We start from the raw sequence: 19,617 nt of genomic DNA on the forward strand, positions 1-19,617 counted from the left end.
GCCCCCCTGCAGAAGTGAGAATGTATAAAAGACTCAGTCCTGCCTGGTACCCGGCCAGTGTTTATCGGTAATAACAATTATCCCTGACTCTGGCATAACACAGCACGGTTACACACCATCAGCATTATCGTCTCAGCTGATTATTATGCAACCCAAAACACACATGGGGTGGGTGTTTATACCTTTCACTTTGCAGATGGTGAGAGGTTCAGAGAGAATGAGTCTACGTGGACACAGGCTGGCTTCTTGGAGACGGCCCCTCAGGATGCGACCTGCTGTTTCCCCTGTTTTCTGTCCCAGCATGAGATCAGAGGAAGGGAGTGGCTAGAGGCTCCTTGTGGGACACCCAGACTGTGTGCTCCACTGAAAGTAGCAGCTTCTGCCACAGGCCCTCACCCCACTGCAAGGTCTGGGAACCAGACCCTACCCTGCCCACATTGTGTTCATAGTTCTGTTACAAGCTCCCCCAATATGACTGTGCATATGTTTTCTGTTGCACCAGGGTAGAACCAGGGTTTCTCTGAATCTACCAACAAGCACTTACTGAGGAGTCCCTTGGGAACTGGGGACTGGGAGAGAAAAGGAAGATGGCAAGGACCTGGAAGAAGCTGGCAATAGAAACAGGGAACACCCTTGGTCGAAGATTTCTCTTTGAACTAGCCCAAATTAACCTGAGGAAAATGGGAAAAGATCTTTACACAGAGAAGCTGGGTGGGGAAACTCCAGTATCCAGAATTTTTCCAGTTGGGCTTAAAGAGACCTGTTAACTACCCCCCTCCTCACCAGCTAGTGGCATCCAATTCCACTCTGAACCCCAAAGCAGCCCCATGAGGTGCATTTCACTGCTGGCAGGCTCGTTAAGTGACTTGCCTGATGCTTTGTGGCCTGGGGTGGGAGAAGAGGTAGAATCTGGGCTTTAAGCCAAGGAGGGCTGCTAGTACTACCTGAGCATTCTAGAAACTAATCTGTGGCCATAATCTGGGAATGGGACCAAAGCAGCCCTTCATAACAACAGGTGCTTCCACACTGGGTGTAGGGCAAGGACAGGTAAGTGTGTGATGGCCCTGAGGGGGAAGCTGCCACCTGTCGGGTTCCAGTCCTTTCCCATTTATCCCTCTTGGCATAAACATCCAGGACTGGTGCCCACCTAACAGGCTAGTGTGCTCTGGCCTTCAGCCAGACTGCATGGCCAAAGCCTGAGCATCAGAGAAGCAGAGATGAGGGACCCCTGGGGAGGGTGAGCAGTGGCACATTATTTTGATCCTTCATTTCTAGGTGTTTTTCTAATCTTCTATCATTCTATACTTTTTCCCCTCCCCTTGGTCCCCATCATTGAGAATTGAACCCAGGGCCTTGAGCACACTAGGCAAGTGTTCTCCTACTGAGCTACATCCCTATCCCTTTTTATTTTACTTTGAGACAGGGTCTTGCTAAATTGCCCAGACTGGCCTTGAACTTATCATCCTCCTGTTTCAGCCTCCTGAGCAGCTGGGATTACAGGCATAGTCCACCACCCGCACCTCACGCATTCATTTTATAAAGGAGAAAATAATCTATGCTGGAGAATCACAGTGATTCTCAGGGAGAACAAGATGTCGCATAGTAGCAAAATTCTTTGTGAATTAATAAGACTGAGGTGGACATGTGCAAGTATAAACAGACAGGCCAGGAGGCTGGCTTGTTAGGGACACTCCAGGACACACTCAGGGGTGTGGCTGGGGTTATGTGCACCTGGGACAGACTGGCACATGGCCAGTGTCTCCAAGGCCGTCAGGGGGTGCTGAGCAGGAAGAATCAATCTCCTGTGTGTGCTCCCCACACCTGGCTGCCCTCTCTCTATGTAAGCATCACAGGGGAACCCAGGAAGTCACACCTCCCTCTGGGAGCAAGATGAATTATCACCTGCTTTATGAAACGATCCCTGTAGGCTTCCATGCCCTTGACCTTGAAAAACAAACTGTACAGCTTTTAACTATGGCAGCTGGTAAACAAGATGCAGCATTACAGCGTCCTGATGAGGAGCAGGGACACAGATTGCTTACCTAATTCCTGCCTCAGTGTTCTCCTCTGTAAAGTGAAGACAGTGTCTTCTTCATAGGACTGTTGTGAAGGATAAGGGAGTTAATATAAAATGCTTGAAATAGGGGGCTGGGTCTGGGGCTCAGCGGTAGAGTGCTTGCCTAGCCTGTGCAAGGTCCTGGGTTCGATCCTCAGGACCACATAAAAATAAAGAAATAAAATAAAGGTATTGGGTCCAACTACAACTAAAAAATAAATATGTATTTTTTAAATGCTTGAAACAGACACAAAACAAATGATAGGCTACTCTTAGCAATTATCACTGGCATCTTTCCATTAACCACACCATTATTTTTGTGTCAACTCTGAAAAAAATAATCTCAATATTTCTGTGACAACTCCATAGAAATTTTTCCACCAACTTGGCTTCTGTAGATCAGTGGGTGGCACAAAGGGGACAAGAAAGCAATGTAATGATCAAGAAACACCTAGGTAGAAACTTTGCAAAGTATCACACCACATAACCATTTAATCTGATGTAGGAACACCAGAAAAAAAATGCAAGTTAAATAAGAATGTTAGATAAGCGACAAATAAGTTTTTAGTATGCACGCACCCCAAATTTTGCATAAGATATATTTTTAAAGATTATTCATTATTTACCTAAAATTCTAATTTAACTGAGCATCCTATTTGTTTTTTTCAATACTGGAGATTGAACTGGGGAGCTCTTCCACTGAGCTACCTCCCCAGTCCTTTTTCTCTTTTACTTTGACAACATGTTGTTAAATAAGTGGTCAGTTATGTCAATAAATTGTTGAGGCTGGCCTGGAATTTGTGATCTTCCTGCCTCAGCCTCCCAAGAAGCTAGGATTCGTCACATGTCAAGGTACCTTCCTATAACATACTAGATTTTTATTTGCTAAAAAATTCAGCAATGCTTTCCTGGGGTTCCCATTTTATAGGGGAGGAAAATGAAGCTCAAAGGGGTTAGGTAAACTGCCTGAGGTACAGTCATAGCAGGCATTCAAGGCCTAGTGCCCTAAGGGCACCAGGCACAGGCCTCCAGCTGCACAATCTCAGAGGAGGGGACAGGCCTAGATCTAGAGAAACTAGCCCTCTGTCACCTGCCAGCAAATCAAGAGCCTGCTCCTCAGCCCCTGAAGTGGAGCCTGCTATAGAAAGGGCTATTTTTTCTCGGCAGAGGGAGCTACTACTATCCAAAACCAGAGCTTCAGGAAGCCTTGGGCAGCTGGGGGCAGGAGGTGCCAGAGGGGGCTGCAGTCAGCCAGGGTGGTACCCGTAGCCCTTCCGGGAGCTGCCCCTGCTTGGGCTGGGACCTGGAGGCAGAAACCCCAGGAGAAAACTCAGGAAGCTCCAGAGGAAACCCCTCAGGAAGTCCTGAAATAGTGCCACAGCAAAGACAGAAAAGAGTGACAGCATCTATGCTTTAGAACTCCCAGCAGGGGGACCAGGCTGGCCTGAGTCCAGGCCACAGACCACAGTGCCCCACAGCTCATGCAGATGGCCACCAGAGAGTACCAGGCACACACCTTCCCAGAAGGGACTCCACCTCTTCTCTCCTGGACTCCAAGGTGGCGTTTCACTTCAGTCATTCTCAGCTCTATTTTTACTCAAAGGTGGCAAAGAAACAACAAATGTTCAAAGCAGGACAATTAAGTCACCTGATTCTAACCTTTATTCTTCTTCTTCTTGGTAGTGGGGATTGAATCCGGGGGTGCTATACACTCAACCACATCCATGGCCCTTTCTAATTTTTATTCTGAGACAGGGTCTTCCTAAATTGCTAAATTACTGATGCTGGCCTTCAGTTTGTGATCCTCCTACCCCACTTCTGCAGTCTATGCCCCAGAGACTCTGTGCCTTTCTTTTAAGCTTAGGGGCCATGGCTGACCTTGGCTATGAAAAGGAGCAAAGAAAAGAAAGGTTTAAGAAACATCTGGAGGGCCAGGCCAGACGGCACATGCCTGTGATCCCAGTGGCTTAGGAGGCTGAGGCATGAGGATTGCAACTTCAAAACCAGCCTCAGCAACTTAGTGAGAATCTGTCTCAAAATGAAAAGGGCTAGGGATGTGATTCAGTGGTAAAGCACTGTTGTTGCATTCAATCTCCAGTACCAAAGAAAGTCAAAAACAAACAAACAAACTTGGAGGAGCTTCTCTCCGGGGCCAGGAGTCCAGGCCTAGAACTGACTCCCCAAGGAGTGACTGCCCAAGGAGGTGACCTTCAGCCTCATCTTCACCTGCACTTGCACAGAAAGGTTCAAAGTCCCAAGATTGTTCCTCCAGGCAAAGGAAGAGCATGTGTGAAATCAGTGTGTCTGGAGGGTCAGGAGTGTGGTTGGGGGGTCCCAGGAGGTGATGCTGTGCCAGAGGTAGGTTAGAGGTAGGTTAACAAGGCCCCCATGCCATGCTGTGTTTAGATTCTCTCCTGCAGGAAAAGAAGGAGCTAGGAGGTGCTAGACAGTCATGTGGCTGTATCCAGGTCCTTCCCACACCAGGTGAACAGCATGGTCACATCACTGGGGCTCCTAAAAAAATGCAGAAAGGGAGGCTGGTCCCCATCTGCAGAATCAAAATGTGCATTTTCCACAGGGCATTTTGACGGGGCATGGGTGATTAATAAGTTTTGGTCTAGGCCAAGCTCCGAGTTACAACTAGCACAGAGAGAAGGTCACTGGTGTGATCTCTCCAATATTCTTTTCTGATTGCCCTCTGCCCTCCTGGTGGCCAGCTATCCCTCACCCCTCCCCTGCACACTCCCAGCTTGAAATTGTCTTAGGCAGCCTGGTACCTCCACATCCCAGGCTTCCTCTCTTCAAACTTCCTCGACCAAACACAAAGCATTCTCCAATCTCCCACCTGCCCAGAGCTCAGCTGGGTATGGGGTTCAGGACACACCACCCCAAAAGACGAGTAGAGGAAATCAGAATATGCCACCCCAAAATATACTTCTTTGGCATATTTGAGATAGTTATTCCGAGATACCAACAGAAGGGAGTAGCTCTGAAGAGCTGTTCTTGAATAAAAGAAATTTACATCTACAAGGGAAATCTACATGAGTAAAAGTATCTGTAGAGGAAAGAGGCTGATCCAGACATTTTTTTTCCTTTTTGTTTTTTACCCAACTCTTTTTATCTACATGAACAAGCTTTGTACACCATACAACCCACCCCCCACATTTTTCACAACTTGTGGATGTCACCGTCCTTGCAGAAGCCCTCAGCCTCTTTTTTTCTGTAGCTCAGAATGCTTGCTATACAGTAGATCCTTGGCATCCATGGGAGGATTGGGTCCAGGACCCCCTGAGGACACCCAAACCCTTGGATGCTCAAGTCCTTTATGTAGGCAAAGGGGGAGGATGTAACAGTGTTTGAGCACCTGCCCAGATATGCAAGGCCCTGAGTTCAATCCCCTGCACTGGAGGAAGAAGAAGTAGAAGAGGGGGAGGAGAAGGAGGAAGAAGAGGAGGAGGAGGAGAAGGAGGAGGAGATAACATCAATGCTATGCAAGTAATTGTACCTTACATTGTATATAACATCAATGCTATTTAAACAGTTGTTATGCTATATTGTTTAGGGAATAATGACAAGGAAAATGGTGTGTACGTCTTCAGTATGGACGCATTGTTTTTCCTGAATAGTTTTGATCTGCAGTTGGTTGAATCCATGGATAGAGAACCCACCGATACAGAGGGCCAAATGCATGTACTTCACTCATCCAAGTCTTTTTCAAGACTCACAATGTATAGGACTCCCATACATAGGCACAGATTTAAAGTGGGTTTTCTCCTATTCATCTGTCATGTCGACTTAATTAGTAGCCATCCAAGGAACCTGGTAAGGGTAGAAGGGAAAATACAGTGGCTAAGTGTCCTAGTCTCCAGGAAGAGGAGCTTTCAAGATACAGATGCGGGCTGGGATGTAGCTCAGTGGCAAAGCATCTGCCTTGCATTCGCAAAGCCCTGGGTAAGACCCCCAGTTCCAAAAAAGACAAAAAAAAAAAAAAAGAACCCCACGAAAAAAAATAAGATGAAAAAAAAACTTAAAAAAAAAGATACAGATGCCTGCCCCTCCCCACCTTCACACCACCCCAACCACTATGAGGTTTTTCAGTGGAAGGTCCTAGCATTTGGTCACCTCCTGGAAAGAGCACAGGAGGGTGCATCCAGACATCTGGATTGTGACCTAAGGAAAGGCTTGTTTAGCCTCTCTAGAAGCTTGGGGTGGGGGATGGGGGTCCTCAATCTTAAAACAGGATAAGAATAATCAGGACCTCAGTAGGTAGTCGAAGATTAAATAGGATAGTATTTGTAAAGTGCTTAGGACAGTATCTGGCACACTATAAAAGCAGCCTTTGTTATTCTCCATGCCTCTAAGGCGGTTAGAATCTGGCAGAGAAGAAATGACAACTGGCATGAAACATTATAGAGGTAAATAGTGTACAGATAAGAAAGTGCTAATCTAATGTATGAAATATGATATGTCAAGAGCTTTGTAATGTTTTGAACAACCAATAAAAAAAAGTAAGTATTTGAAAAAAAAAAAAGAAAGAAAGTGCTAAATGATGGCCTGAGCAAACACAGTTAGGGATTGTGAGATGGGGATCTCACTAAGAGAGTGCTAAATCAGACCAGGAGGGCTTCCTGGAGGTGGTGGGAACGGAGCTGAGGCTTGAAGCTGGGGAGTTCACCAGAGCACAAATTTGCCAGGGAATGGTGAAGGGCCCCAACCCTTCAGAGGCAATGTGCTAGAATGCTGGGAAATCCTAATAGATAACAAGAGGATTCCCAGACATTGGGAGATCTTGAAGGCAGTCTGGACCAGATATGGTAGGAAATGCCCCACTGAAGGTTTCTGGGGAAAGGAGTGGCAGATGAAAGTGAGTTTAGCTTATTAATCCTTCTGTAGCTTAGGCAATGCTGACAACGGGGAGGGGAAGTTTACATATGTTTAGTAAGTGAATTTTTTTCTGAATATTTTTGACTTGCAGTTGACTGAATCCATGGATGCACACAGCCAAGTGGAAAAGGAGGTCTCAGACTCAGGGAGGGAGCTTGAAGACACTGCTATCTGGGCTGGCTGAGATGGCAGTGACCAGCCACCCCAAGGGGTCCAGGCCAGAGTCTGCTATTCAGCTTCTGCAAAATTTTGCTCTCTGAAGGTTCTGCACCCAAAGTCAGAACAGCATATCCAGACAAGCACCATCCTGGACTCCCAAGGCAGGAACTGTTTGGTCAGAAGCTGCCACGCGGTCTGAAAAATGTTTGCCTGTCTGAACCAGGGAAGTGGCCATTCTACACGGTTGGGTGGCACACCAGATGGTCTCTCGTTAACCCTCTCGATGACGCACTGGGAGATTAACAACCATTTCTGCTCCATTAACACCAAAGTTGGCCCTTCAGGGAGAAAAATCAGGGTGGGGAGGATATGGATTTTATCTAGACAGAGGCACTTATCAAGGCCAGATGCTTAAGCTTTTGCACTAGAGAAGAGGGTGGGAAGGAAAGACCCTGAGTGCCCCCTATAGTGGGAGTCCCCAAGGCAGAATTCACCAATGTCAGTCCCCTTCTTATCCTTAAAATGAGGTTAACAACCTGTCACCGGTTTACTGTGGGGATTAAATGAGATTGTGAATGTGAGAATACTAGCTGGGTCTGCTATGCTATAGGTGTTCACTTAATTGCTTTGTCATTTTTACTTTTATTGGGAAATGGACTCCTAAGAGAGACACATCAGTGGATGGGGTACACACCTATAATCCCAGAAACTTGGAAGACTGAGACAGGAGGATCACAAGTTTGAGGCCAGCCTCAGTAACTTAGAGAGATTCTGCCTCAAAATAAAATAGTTAAAAGGGCCGAGGGTATAGCTCTGTGGTAGAGTGCCCCTGGGTTCACTCAGGGGTGGGGGTGGGGACATGTCAAGGGATTGCTTTTCTAGCTAGAATCCAGGGCCACAATCAGCCCTCAGTGAGTGGGAACAAAGAACTCTGGTGCCCTGCTACCCAAACTATGGTCCCTGGACCATCACTGAACACAGCAACAGCAGCAGTACTTGGTTGCCTGCTAGAATGCAGATTCTCAGGCCTCATTCCAGACCTGCTGAATTGATTAGCTTTACAAGACACCACCCTCCCCACCCCCGCTGGAGTTTGAGAAGCTGCTAGGTATTCCATCCTAGGGAAAACCACCTCCTTCCCTCTCTGCTCCCAATACAGGAAATATTGGGCCTAGGATTCGGTAGATGGAAGTAGAGGATGTCAGTGCAGAGGGTACTTCGATTAGCATCTGCATGCTTGTCACACTGAATAAAATTACTCTCAATCACATGTTAAGAAAATTATTCCGTTTCCCATTCCATTCAATCTTTCCTACTACTGAAGAAAGACTCAGTTTGGTACTAGCGTGTCTTTAACATCTCTATCTCCCTTTAAACAAAGAAGTAGGAAGGCTCAGAATTAGATCTTTCCCAGGGCAACAGAGTGTAACTAGAATTAATAACACTGCTTAGTTTTCAGGGTGGTTGTTTATAGTCTTTTATCTATTGCAAGTGTACAAATTTCCCATTACTTTTCTTTGTAAATAAGTTACATTTTAAACAATGAATCAAATGAAAGAAAAACATTAAATATATAATAACAAAAGTATGTAATATGGCAGGGCTGGGGTTGTGGCTCAGAGGTAGAGTGCTCACCTACCATGCATGAGGCACTGGGTTCGATCCTCGGCACCACATACAAATAAAATAAAGATATTGTGTCCACCTATAACTAAAAAATAAATAATTTTTTAAAAACAGTGTGTAATATGGCAAAAATCACAACTTGAATTGGGTAAATTATTATTCCCTATAGTTAATAAGAACCCTTTGAGATCAGCTTGTCCACTTTTGGGGTTTTGTTTGTTTACATTCCAGGTCATGTAATCAATGTAGTAGGTCATGACCAGCATTTTCTTTTCTTTTTCTTTTTAATAATTTTATTATTTGTTCATGAATCAGGAGCAAAGAACCTTTATTTTATTTATTTATATGTGGTGCTGAGAATTGAACCCAGAGCCTCACACATGCTAGGCAAGTGCTCTACCATTGAGCCTCAAATTTGCTTTTGATTTTAAAGGAATGGAATGGAAAAGAGTAAAAGGGCATAAATATAGGAATGCACTGCAAATAAGGTAAGAGTTATTGCATGAAACTTTGTTTCAGTGTGTGAGCTTACAATGTAAAATGTCTGTACTGTTTGTGGGTAACAGTCTAAGGAATTAGCAAGTCACTTCTCCAGCCCAGTCCAATGTCCATTGATAGGGGCATTCTAACTGAGTCCCAATGTGTGGTACTAACTCCTTTGGTCAGGCCACCCATGAAAAAATTTCCCTTAATGCTACACCCTGAACCTCCCCACCACAGCTCTTTGTCTCCTCTCTCTCATGACACAGAACTGACAACAGTAGCCACTGCATGGAGATACTAAATGAATGGGTGTTCCCCAGCCCTGCTGAGGTGAGGGAAGTGGAGGAGATGTGCACTGAGTCACAGGTTAACCACACAGAAAGAATTAGGGAGAAGCATGAAAGGGACAATATGCCCTTTTTGGAGGGGCAGGACTTGCCCATTGCTAGGATCTGCCTTCCTGGCCTCTCCACTCTCCTGGGCTGGGGCAGCCTTGAGTCAGGAGTCTTCCCTGAGAGAGGACTCAGGGAAAAGAAGTGATGGGGAGGGGCCGGGGAGTGGAGGGGAAGGGCAGGAATACCTGCAGAAAGCTCTGTGCGGGTGAGGAGTGGGGAGCATCACAGGGTGGCACCTGGAGCGGGAAGCTTGTCAGGGCTGAGCCTTTGGTCTGGCTACATTCCGGAACCCAGGGGTGAGGGTGGGGATTGGGAGGCAGGAGCAGAGCTGGAGTCCCAGAAGGGAGGCAGCTGCTAGGTTTAGGGTGGTGTGAGGAGAGGAGGGTTAGATTCCAAACATGCTTCCCTAAAAAGGACACGTGACTGGGAGGGAGTGGCGCTTGGGTCCCTATACCCAACCAAGGCAGGGGCTCCTAAAAATATTGCTGACTCAGAGAAGGAAGTGAGCAGCTACTGAAATTTTGAGCAGCAAGAGGAAAGGAAGAGAATGGAGGTGCGGGGCACACCTCCTCCACTCCGACCCTCCTGATTTGGTTTTCAGCTCATGGGAAGCTTCTTCCCTCAGTCTCACTACTCACATACTTTGGTGAAATGGGGCCTCCCATCTTGACTGGGCCTTTCTGACCCCAGCCACAGGCAGGGTCTGCTAGACAAAGCCGCCCAGGCTCACACTTCTCCCAGAGGACTAGGATCTCCAAAGGGGCTCTCTGAGGTTGCAGGGGTCTTGGTGGAGGAGGGGAGTGGGACTGGAGGCGCTGCACCATGCCACCCCATGGATCATGTGCCATGCCTGGGTGAGTTCGGACATAGCGGCCAGACCTTAGCCCAACAGGCTCCAGGCCTAGGCAAGAGACTTTGGTGCTCAGTGGCCTGATTTATGGTTGAGGGCTGTATTTTTCTTCTGAAACTGTGGAGGTGAATTTTAAAAGCCAAAGAGCAGGGCCAGCATCCTTGGGCTTTGCCAAGTCCTCTCTTCCAGTTCCTACTTCCTTGGCCCTGGCCCCACTTTGCTCTGGAAACTGGGCACTAGCGACACCCCATCCCCACCTCCAAAGCCCATTCTCCCTTGCATTAATAATCAGCGCTTCTTGCCAATAATCCCAAGAACAACGAGGTTAATGCTGAGAGGTGGACTCTGAGTGACTGTGGGGAGAATATCTTGGAATAGAGGTGGCATCAGGTGGGTGGGTGCTAACAGGACACCTGGGGGTTGAGAGCTGCCCACATATCACGGGTTGGCGGGGAGTCAAGACACAGTCTTTGCAGTTGTCATTCTGGCTAGAGATGAACCAGATCAATCAACCTCAGTGAAATACCAGTTGCCAAGAGGCCCTCACTGGGCTGCCAAGAAAGGCCAGAGTGTGGGAGAAAAGCACAGGGTAGAGTCAGGCAAGCCCGATGCTCAATGCCTGGCTTGTGCTCCAGCTCCATGACCTTAAATCAAATTCTTAACTTCCTCGAGTCCCAGTTTCCTCCCCATCTAATGGAGAAAATAATTCCCGCCTCATGAGGATAGGGATGGAAGGACAAGTGATAACATGCGAAGTGCCTAGGCCCGAGCTGCCACATAGGAGGTGCTCAATGGTGGTGGCTAGAATCACTATTGCTGCTGGAAGCTGAGTGGGCTATAGTGTCAGAGGGACCTAAGGTCTGGCCCAGCAAAAACTGGGAGACCTTCAGCAATAAATGAACATCTCAGAGCCGTGGTTTCCTTATCTATATCATGGGGGATGATAAAAGGTATCCTTTTTAGAGTTTTATGATAATGTACAGAAAGTACCTCTCACAACATCTGGAACAGAGTAGAGATGATTAAAGTTCCAGTCACTTCCATTCTTTCTAGAACAAATAGAAAAATCTATTTTCTATGAACTCCACAGGACTGATGGACTTCTTTTTATGGGGCCCACTGGTTCTGGGAGACCCAAGGATGAGGTTTCCCTGCCCCTCTACAGAAAACAGACACCATCCTCAAAGACTGCTGGTGACCTATCACACAAAAGACACTGCCACCCTGATCCTAAGATTCTCCTAGAGGGGTCTTTCTTCCCAAACTATGCCTTGAAGAGAAAGACTAACTCCAAAAGATGGCTCGTAGGCTGTTTAGACCCAGGATAATGTGCAGTTAGCTGGGGGTGACCACAAATGAGGAAATCAATTGCTGCTATGGGGAGTGCATGTCCCCCAGCCAGGGAGATAACTAGGCTTAATTACACAGCATCTTTGGCCTCTACAATCTTGATCCATTAAACCCTTGCTGCTCTCCAGGAGGCAATGCCCAGGAGGAAGGAGTTAGCCCAGCACACAAACAGGATCAACCCTTCAATCCCATGAAGGCAATTATAGACATATCCTTCCCCAATTGACCTAAATAAACCCACAGATCCCTAGTCAATCCTGGGCCTTCTCTAGGCAGCATAAGCTCTACCGGCATCCAGGGAGGCCAATGGCCACCATGCCTGGAGTGACAAGGACTCCTTCAGCCATGCTCCACCTGAGACTGCCAACCATCCAACCTCTTCTGCAGATCTTTCTCACCTAATTGCATCTGCCACGTCACTTATGAACTAAACGGACATGAAGCCATCAGTAGTAAGGCAGAGACATGGCAGGGCAGAATGGCACCTGAACAACTGGGTCCCCACAGAGCTCACCCTATCTAGTCCCGTCTCCTAAAGGCCAGACTCACTCTGATACTTTCTGTATAGCCAGTAAACTCATATTCATTTTTTTTTTTTTCCATCCTGATGTGTGGTGGAGAAGGAAGGGCAGGAGAAGTCAGGAAATAAGTATGCGGGCAGAAAACTGAGGGAGACAAAATTGGATCTGAATCTGGGGACAGAGAACTGGCTGCCCCCACCTACAAATAGGCATAGTACCAGTTGGTTCTGCCTTAAAGGTCTCTTCACCAAATGACTTGGAAAGGGAGAAGACTGGGCAAGTGTCCTCAACCTCTGTATGGGGACTCTACTCTGCCCCTTCCCCTGATTTCTTTCCTCTTCCCCATTCAGAGTCTGCAACAGGTTCTCCCCAAGCTTCAGAGACAGTGGAACAGTCCCAACCAGGGGTACCCATGGCTCCAAATGACCATATTTTACCCTGAGAAATGCAATCTGAGTCAGGCCAAGGTCACATGTCACAAACAGCTTCTTTGGGCTTGGGTTGTGGCTCAATGGTAGCATACTTGCCTAGCACATGGGAGGCACTGGGTTTGATCCTCAGCACCACATAAAAAATAAATAAATAAAGTTATGTCCATCTACTACTAAAAATATTAAAAAACAAACAAACAAACAAACAGGGCTGGGGTTGTGGTTCGGCAGTAGAGTGCTCGCTTAGCACATTCGAGGCCCTGGGTTCGATCTTCAGCACCACATAAAAATAAATAAACAAAATAAAGATATTGTGTACAACTAAAAAATAAATATTAAAAAAAACCCAAACAACATCTTCATCCACCACCTCCACCCACCCACACCCCCCACCCCTGCTGCCAGAGCTGAGGACCAAACTCAGGGTCTTGTGCATGCTAGGCAAGTGCTCAGCCACTGATCTAAATCCCTAACACCAAAAACAGCCTCTTCTATTGCAGCCCTGGAGACTGTGATAGAGGAGGCTCTATGCACAGGCTTCTCCCATTGGTACAAAAAGCCCGTGGAGGAAAGTGCCAAGACACTGTAGGTAGAACAAGGTAATGATTAACCTGCGCATCTCCTTAGCCTGCCACAGCCAAGGGCCTTGAAGGTGGCAGGATACTGATTTGTCCTGAATCTGCCTAAAGCTGTCTAGTTCCAGGTTGCCCTCAAAGGGCTCCAGCTGAATCAAACAGCTGCAACAGGAAATGCTGCAGTGAAGCCTTCCAATCACAAGCCCTAGCAAAGCAGGACTCCCTTGGGGGGGGGTCTCCAACTCCACTATAAGCTACTACAATTACCAAATCCACACACCAGGAAACTTGTGAATGGGCCAGCAAACAGGTTTCTAGGATGTCTGGTGGAGTAAGGAATTAAAGGAGCCATGGCCCCAGAACTTCTCTCTCATACTCATTCAACCAAAAACTATCAGGGGCTTATACCCGAGAACTGAGCTAGGAACCTCCTAAAAAATTGGGAGTGTGGCTCATTGGTAGAGCACTCACCTAGCATGTGCAAGGCCCTGGGTCCAATTCTCTGTTCCTATCTACCCTCTTGCCATTTCCAAGCCCCTTCCAAACTCATCTGAAAAAGGATCCCTGTTCAGTGGTGAGGACTATGACGAGCTGGATGGCTGAGCAGTTCAATAGTACTCATCTTCAAAGCACTTTATAAACATTAACTAATTAATCCACACAACACCCACGAGAGACACCACAGCCTCACTTTACAGAGGAGTAGTTACAAGAAGGGTTCAAGAACCACACCAGGAAGCAGACCATATCTCAGACAGAGAATAGCCCAAGTCTTCCATCCTACCTTTAAGAGAGGCAGAATGAAATTTCTTCCCATTCTCCCTTAACCAGCCTCCCAGAGTATCTTCTTGTTAATTCTTACAAATGTTCCTGTCATTTCTTCCTTTTCCCAAAGAACAACAACAGCAACAATCACAACAACAAGAAGTTTTTTTTGAGCAGATGACTTAATTATTCTGCCAGCCCCACCTCTGAGACGCCAGCAACCATGACAATTATGGGCTGGTGTTGACAAGAAGGAATAAATTACTGGGGCTATTCAGAGCACAAGAAAGCATCTATCTGCAGGTGTTCACTGGCACATCAGGGGCTGTCCAATGTGGCCTGGCTGAATGAGCTGCTCTGATGAAGTTCACACAGTACCAGTGGCTTGGACCTTGGTGTGTCAAGTGTAGCACTAAGATGAAACTGAGGCAGGCTCATGGTCATTTGGAGATGTGTTTGTATCCTCACAGCCTCAAATACTTCCCTGGCCCATGCATAGGGACTCAGTCTTTAAGAGGCATGAAAAATATCACGAGAGACTGAAATATCCCTTGGAAACGCTGCTTGGGGTAAGAGACGTTGGCTTCAAAAGGCAGAATTCTTGTAACTACAGATGGTCATGTTCTGCCTTCTATGAGGTCCAAGAAACTACAGGCTTTTGCATGGCTCAGTGGGATGGATATGTTTGGGATGAGTCCTGAGTTGCTCAGTACAAAAACAAAGAGATTGAAATAGCAAAGGAAGAGACCTCTCCTAAAAACTCCTGGCCATTTGAAAAGCAGCCAAATGACAAGCCTGCCTGGAGTATACATGTCTCAATCCAGATCTGTCTGGAGGGCTGTCTCCACTTGGAAGGACACAGAAAGTTTCAGAGCACCCCTCATTTTTGGGTTACTCAACAGAACTTAATTTAGTCCAGTCTTATCCCAGGGTACAGAACCCAACTAAGAGGTGTTAAACATCTAGTGGAAAGTGTGGTTGGTGAAAGATACAGAGAATTTATGAAGAATAAGAAAACAGCCCACAAAGAGAGTCTCACCAACCCTAGGGAAAAGAGACTAGACAGGGTATCAAGGAATGAAGTTGGCATTATTATATTAATTCAGGAAAAAGAGTAGTAGAGACAAGAATTTGGGATGGATGGCACCCTCACCTGCCACTTTACCAGGAGCCCAGGACCCTGCTCTAATCAGTCCCAGATCCCATTGGGAGTTGGAATCTAACCCATATCCTTGAGTCAGACAAATCATCCTTACCCCAGTCCTTCAGGACTTCTACCATAAGGGAGAGAGGGCATTTGCCATCCACCCCTTCTCTGTGTGCATCAACCTATGGTGAAGCGGACACACTCCTGCCACAGATGCTGAAAGAGGAGTCTGAGAATTCCAAAGGCAAGAAGCTGCTGGTGTGCAGTCTGGCACCTTAGAAGCAGAGAGCCCCTGAGGGCCACGATGGAGCTTCAGCCATCCCTTCCTGGGTTCTAGGTCCAGCCCCCAGCTCCTGCAAGAGACCAGGGACAGGTTGGGGTCAGGGTCATTAGAGCCACCTACCCTGCTGGACCATTTTTGGGAGAACTGGAACAGAGAACTGAAGAGACAAGTGGAGATACAAACACATCTCCATTCCATGTTACCATTCAAGGTCTTGAATAATTTCAGACATATCTGAAGCTCAGAGTCCTCTTCACTATCCTAGGATATCATCTGAATTCCTGCTCTGCCATTCATCAGTTATGTGACCTTGAGCGAAATCATTTAAGTTTACTGGGCCTCCATTTCCGAATCTGTGAACTCAGAGTTGTGAGGTTTGGTGAGAGTGGCAGAGAGTGCCTAGCATACAGGAGGTGTTGAGGAGATGCTCTGGAGCAATGCTAAGGTTGAGCCTCTATCATTGCATCATTTGCATCTCTAAAAAGTCACTCCAGGTGCCCTGGGTGCACCCCCTTAATAATTCCTTATGATCTGGCACTTGTGGGGGCTTGCCATCTCAGGATTGTGAGCCTCCTAAGCAAACAAGAGGCAAAGGAACTTCCTCTGGGAGCCACAAAACCATGCTGCCAGGCAAATGACAGCCCGGGTATTTGTTTTAATTTAGGCTCTTGTCAAGAGGAAACTTGATGGCTTACAGCCCAAACATGACTACACGGCACCACCCCAGGAAGCCTCATGCTATGGGGCTCTCAAATAAGCTGTTCTGAAGAGGGAGGCAGGAACTCCTCACACTGCTGCCAAGTCAGTGCCCCCTGCCCACCCCATCATCCAGCTGCACCAGAGGTCCAGAGGCCACTGTGGCAGCACCAGGGTGCAGTTCAGATGCCAGTCTGCCTGAGTCAAGGCTGGTTTACAGTATCCCAAAGAGGTTCTTGACCTAATTCCCTCCTCTGACATTCCTCAGGTCAGGAATTCTCAAGGCAGCCCCAGGCAATTTTGCATCTCAGATCCAGGCTGGGTATGGGGGGAGAGCCACTTGGAAATAATAAAGTGTGTGTGTCGGGGGGAGATGGAGGGGTGTCTTCTTCAGCACAGAGAGAAAGACAGAGGTGAGTTTCCACAGGATTCAATGCTTTGGGAAATAGAAACCAGTACTGGGTTTTGCAAAAAGCCAGAAATATCCAGGAACATAAGCAGCATGTGAATATGAGGCATTGTTATGACTGTTATTTGCAAAAGCACAGCTAAGCAGAGGTCACTAATCCTTCCTGCAGGCCAGGAGCTGATCTGCATCAGGCCTCTGAACAGATGTGTGTCCCCATTCACACATACACACACATGCCACACAACCTTGGGCTCTAACCCTCACTCAATGAAGTTGACCTCTGCAGGGAAAGGAGCAGATGGAATGGCTGGGCTTGGCCCAGGATGGAAGCCCAGGGGGTCCAGCTTTGCCCCTTTGATGTAGAAAACCAAAGCAGAATGAACCATCATAAGGGGAGCTCCTGGGAGGAGGCAAGCAAAGAAAGTAGGATGAGTGGGGGGAGGAGATATGGGGAATAAAACAGGATTCAAGGGGATGCAGAGAGAAGAGGCTGGGTGTTGAGTACTGCACAGCCTTCAGGGCTAGACCTTGGAGCTCAAGCTATCACCTTTCCCCTCCTCCCAATATGACTGTTATCAAGAAATTGGAGCCAGGTTGACCCTTAAATACGTCCTTGAAAATAAAAAGCAATAAAAATGTCTTTTTTGTATGGTATCCAGTGTCCAGACTCAGACCCTGGCTCTACCTGCCTCCCTGGGCTTCTGCTTCAGGACTCTGAGCTGGGAGATGTTGTAAGAGAGAAGGAGGGTCTCAGTCAAGTGGATCCAGAAGGGTGCAATCTACTTACTATCTTCCTCAGAGGCCAGCAAGGACCCTCTTCTTGCATCTGGAGAAAGCACCTGGAGAAGGTGTCTCAAGGGAAGGGTGAGGATAAGAGGCGGTTCTGTTTTAGCCACCTAAGCCACAGGGGGTGCGGGTGGTGACAGCTCCCAGTTTAGTTCCAGTGCCCAGGAAGTCCCAGTGATCAGTTACACATCCCCCACGGCCAAGGAAGAGCAATCACATGATCGAGGCAGATTTGGGAGCTGCGAGGGGGTGGAGAGCCCGAGAAGGGCTTTTTACCCCCCCCTCCCCTTTTTTTGGGAGGGTGATGAGGATAGGGTGGTGATGAGGCTGGCTAGGAAGATTGCTGAACCAGGGATTTTCAGCTTCTTCATCCAAAAGGCCCCCAAGGAGATCTGCACTTACAGTCTCCTCCCAACCCAATCAATCAATCCCACCTTCGCCCAGAACCACACATCGGGCCTCGGAATATTCCTGAGGTGGTAAACTTGAGCGCCAAGGATTTCCCAAAATGGCCTTTCTTCTTCAGTGTGGAGAGAGAAACCGCTAGTCAGGGAGCCCAGGTAGCACCCTAAAAAAAGATGCTCCCCTCTTCCTGAGGGCTGTAGAGGGCTGGATTACACAACAGGTGGGCGGGGGTGAAGCAGCTCCCTAGCCTGGTTGGTCCACTGTCCCCATTCCCTTGAAGTCCACTCTGGGGACCCTATCTGCAGCCAATCTCGGGGACCCCATCTTCAGCCGATCACGGGGATCCCACGCAGCTCTCCCGCCTCCCAGTCCGCGGCGCACCTAGTGAAGGATGCCCGCGGCCCCTAGCCGCGCCGAGCTCCCAGAGGAGCCCAGCACCTAAGACCCGGGGCCGTCGGGGCTCCTTGCCAGGCGCTGAGCCCCTTCCCTCCCGGTCTCCCCGGCCCGAGCGCACACGTACTGCTGTATAGAGTGTCGATCCAGGAGAGGCGCGGCAGGCCCCGGTGGCTGAGCGGCTCCATGCCCGCGGCTCCGCGCGGCGGCGGCGGCGGTGGCGGTGGTTCGGTCAGATCGGAAACCCGACCCTCATCGCACAACAAAGGAGGGAGGGCGCGGGCGGGCTGGGAGCTTGGAGGGGCGGCCAGACCCGGAGGCCGAAGTTGCAAAGCGCAGGGTGGAGGTCGGGAGGCTGGGAAACAGGTAGCTGGGAGGAAAGAGCCGGAGATGCTGGGGAGGAGGCGAGGGCGGGCGAGTGTCCCCGGGAACCCTTCGGGCCGCTTCGGCCAGGGAGAGCACCGCTGCAGATCCCCAGCGCCGCGGCCCCGCAGCTCGCCGGCCAACTAGCAACTTCCCCCGGGCTACGCGGCGCCCAGGGGCGGGGGGCGGGGGCCGCGACCAATCCGCGTGAGGCTCCGGAGCGCCACCACCCCCAACCGCAGCACGCCTCCGGACCCGGTGGGTGTGTGGGCAGCGGCACCCGGCCCCACCGATGCCCAGGGAAGAGGGGCGCGAGTCCGAGCGCGAGGAGTGGTCAGGCGGGGTCTCCGGGTTGCGGCACAGACCCAGGCTCCCCCTCCCTGCACTCGTTGGGCTGAGCAGAATTCTGGCAACCCGCAGACTAGGTGCCGCGGGAAGACCTATGGGCCCGCAGGGGTGACATCACCTGCCACCCCAGGATCTCCAAGCGCAGTTTTCGGGCTGGTTCGGCTACCAGGCCCCTCCCCTAGGCGAGTCTGGGGATTGGCGCTGACTGGGTTAAAGTCCTGCGCGCCGGCGGTTAGGCTCCGCCGCCCAAAGACTGTTGTTGGCTTCCAAACCTTAGCAGTGCCTCATCTATTCAGCTACCCTTGACCTTAAAGTGCATCGGTTCCTGCCCTACACACCAGGGGGCGGCTCTGGAGAAAAGCAGGAGAAAGCTACAAGGGGTAGTGGAGGATCGACTCTCTCTCTCTCAGAAGTGCCCCTTAGAAGTAACCCGGAAGGCAAACTCCAGGAGCCCTCTCTGGGCGTCTCTCCAGGCAGCACAGGAGGCCTATCATGTATGAAATATCATGTCTAAATTGAGGGAAGTCTGGGGTCAAGATGCCTCAGAGAACGGACAAAATTCCTCCTAACAAAGACCCCCTCAAAGGCAGTAAAGACATTGGGGGTAGGGCCTCATGTGTGTCAATTCTATGGGACACAAGACAACTTTCCCACAGACTTGGTCCTGTAGTCACTCTGGAGATGTGACTGAA

At 48.8% G+C, this 19,617-nt stretch overlaps 1 protein-coding gene across 2 annotated transcripts in view; it reads right to left on the reverse strand.

Annotated features, from left to right (window-relative positions):
- ABR (ABR activator of RhoGEF and GTPase) overlaps positions 1-19,617 on the reverse strand; it is a 192,626-nt gene that overhangs the window by 127,983 nt on the left and 45,026 nt on the right. The window contains exon 1 of one of the 2 annotated variants that reach the window (XM_081272942.1): positions 18,342-18,932. The exons of the other annotated variant lie outside the window; for it this stretch is intronic. Within the exon in view, the coding sequence (XP_081129068.1) occupies positions 18,342-18,402 (61 nt within the window). The 5' untranslated portion in view covers positions 18,403-18,932. Of the gene's footprint in view, positions 1-18,341; positions 18,933-19,617 lie in introns of those variants that run through there. 2 annotated transcript variants of the gene reach the window in all.

The sequence above is a fragment of the Spermophilus citellus genome, assembly GCF_964194105.1.
Source record: "Spermophilus citellus genome assembly, chromosome: 17".
Lineage (NCBI taxonomy): Eukaryota > Metazoa > Chordata > Mammalia > Rodentia > Sciuridae > Spermophilus > Spermophilus citellus.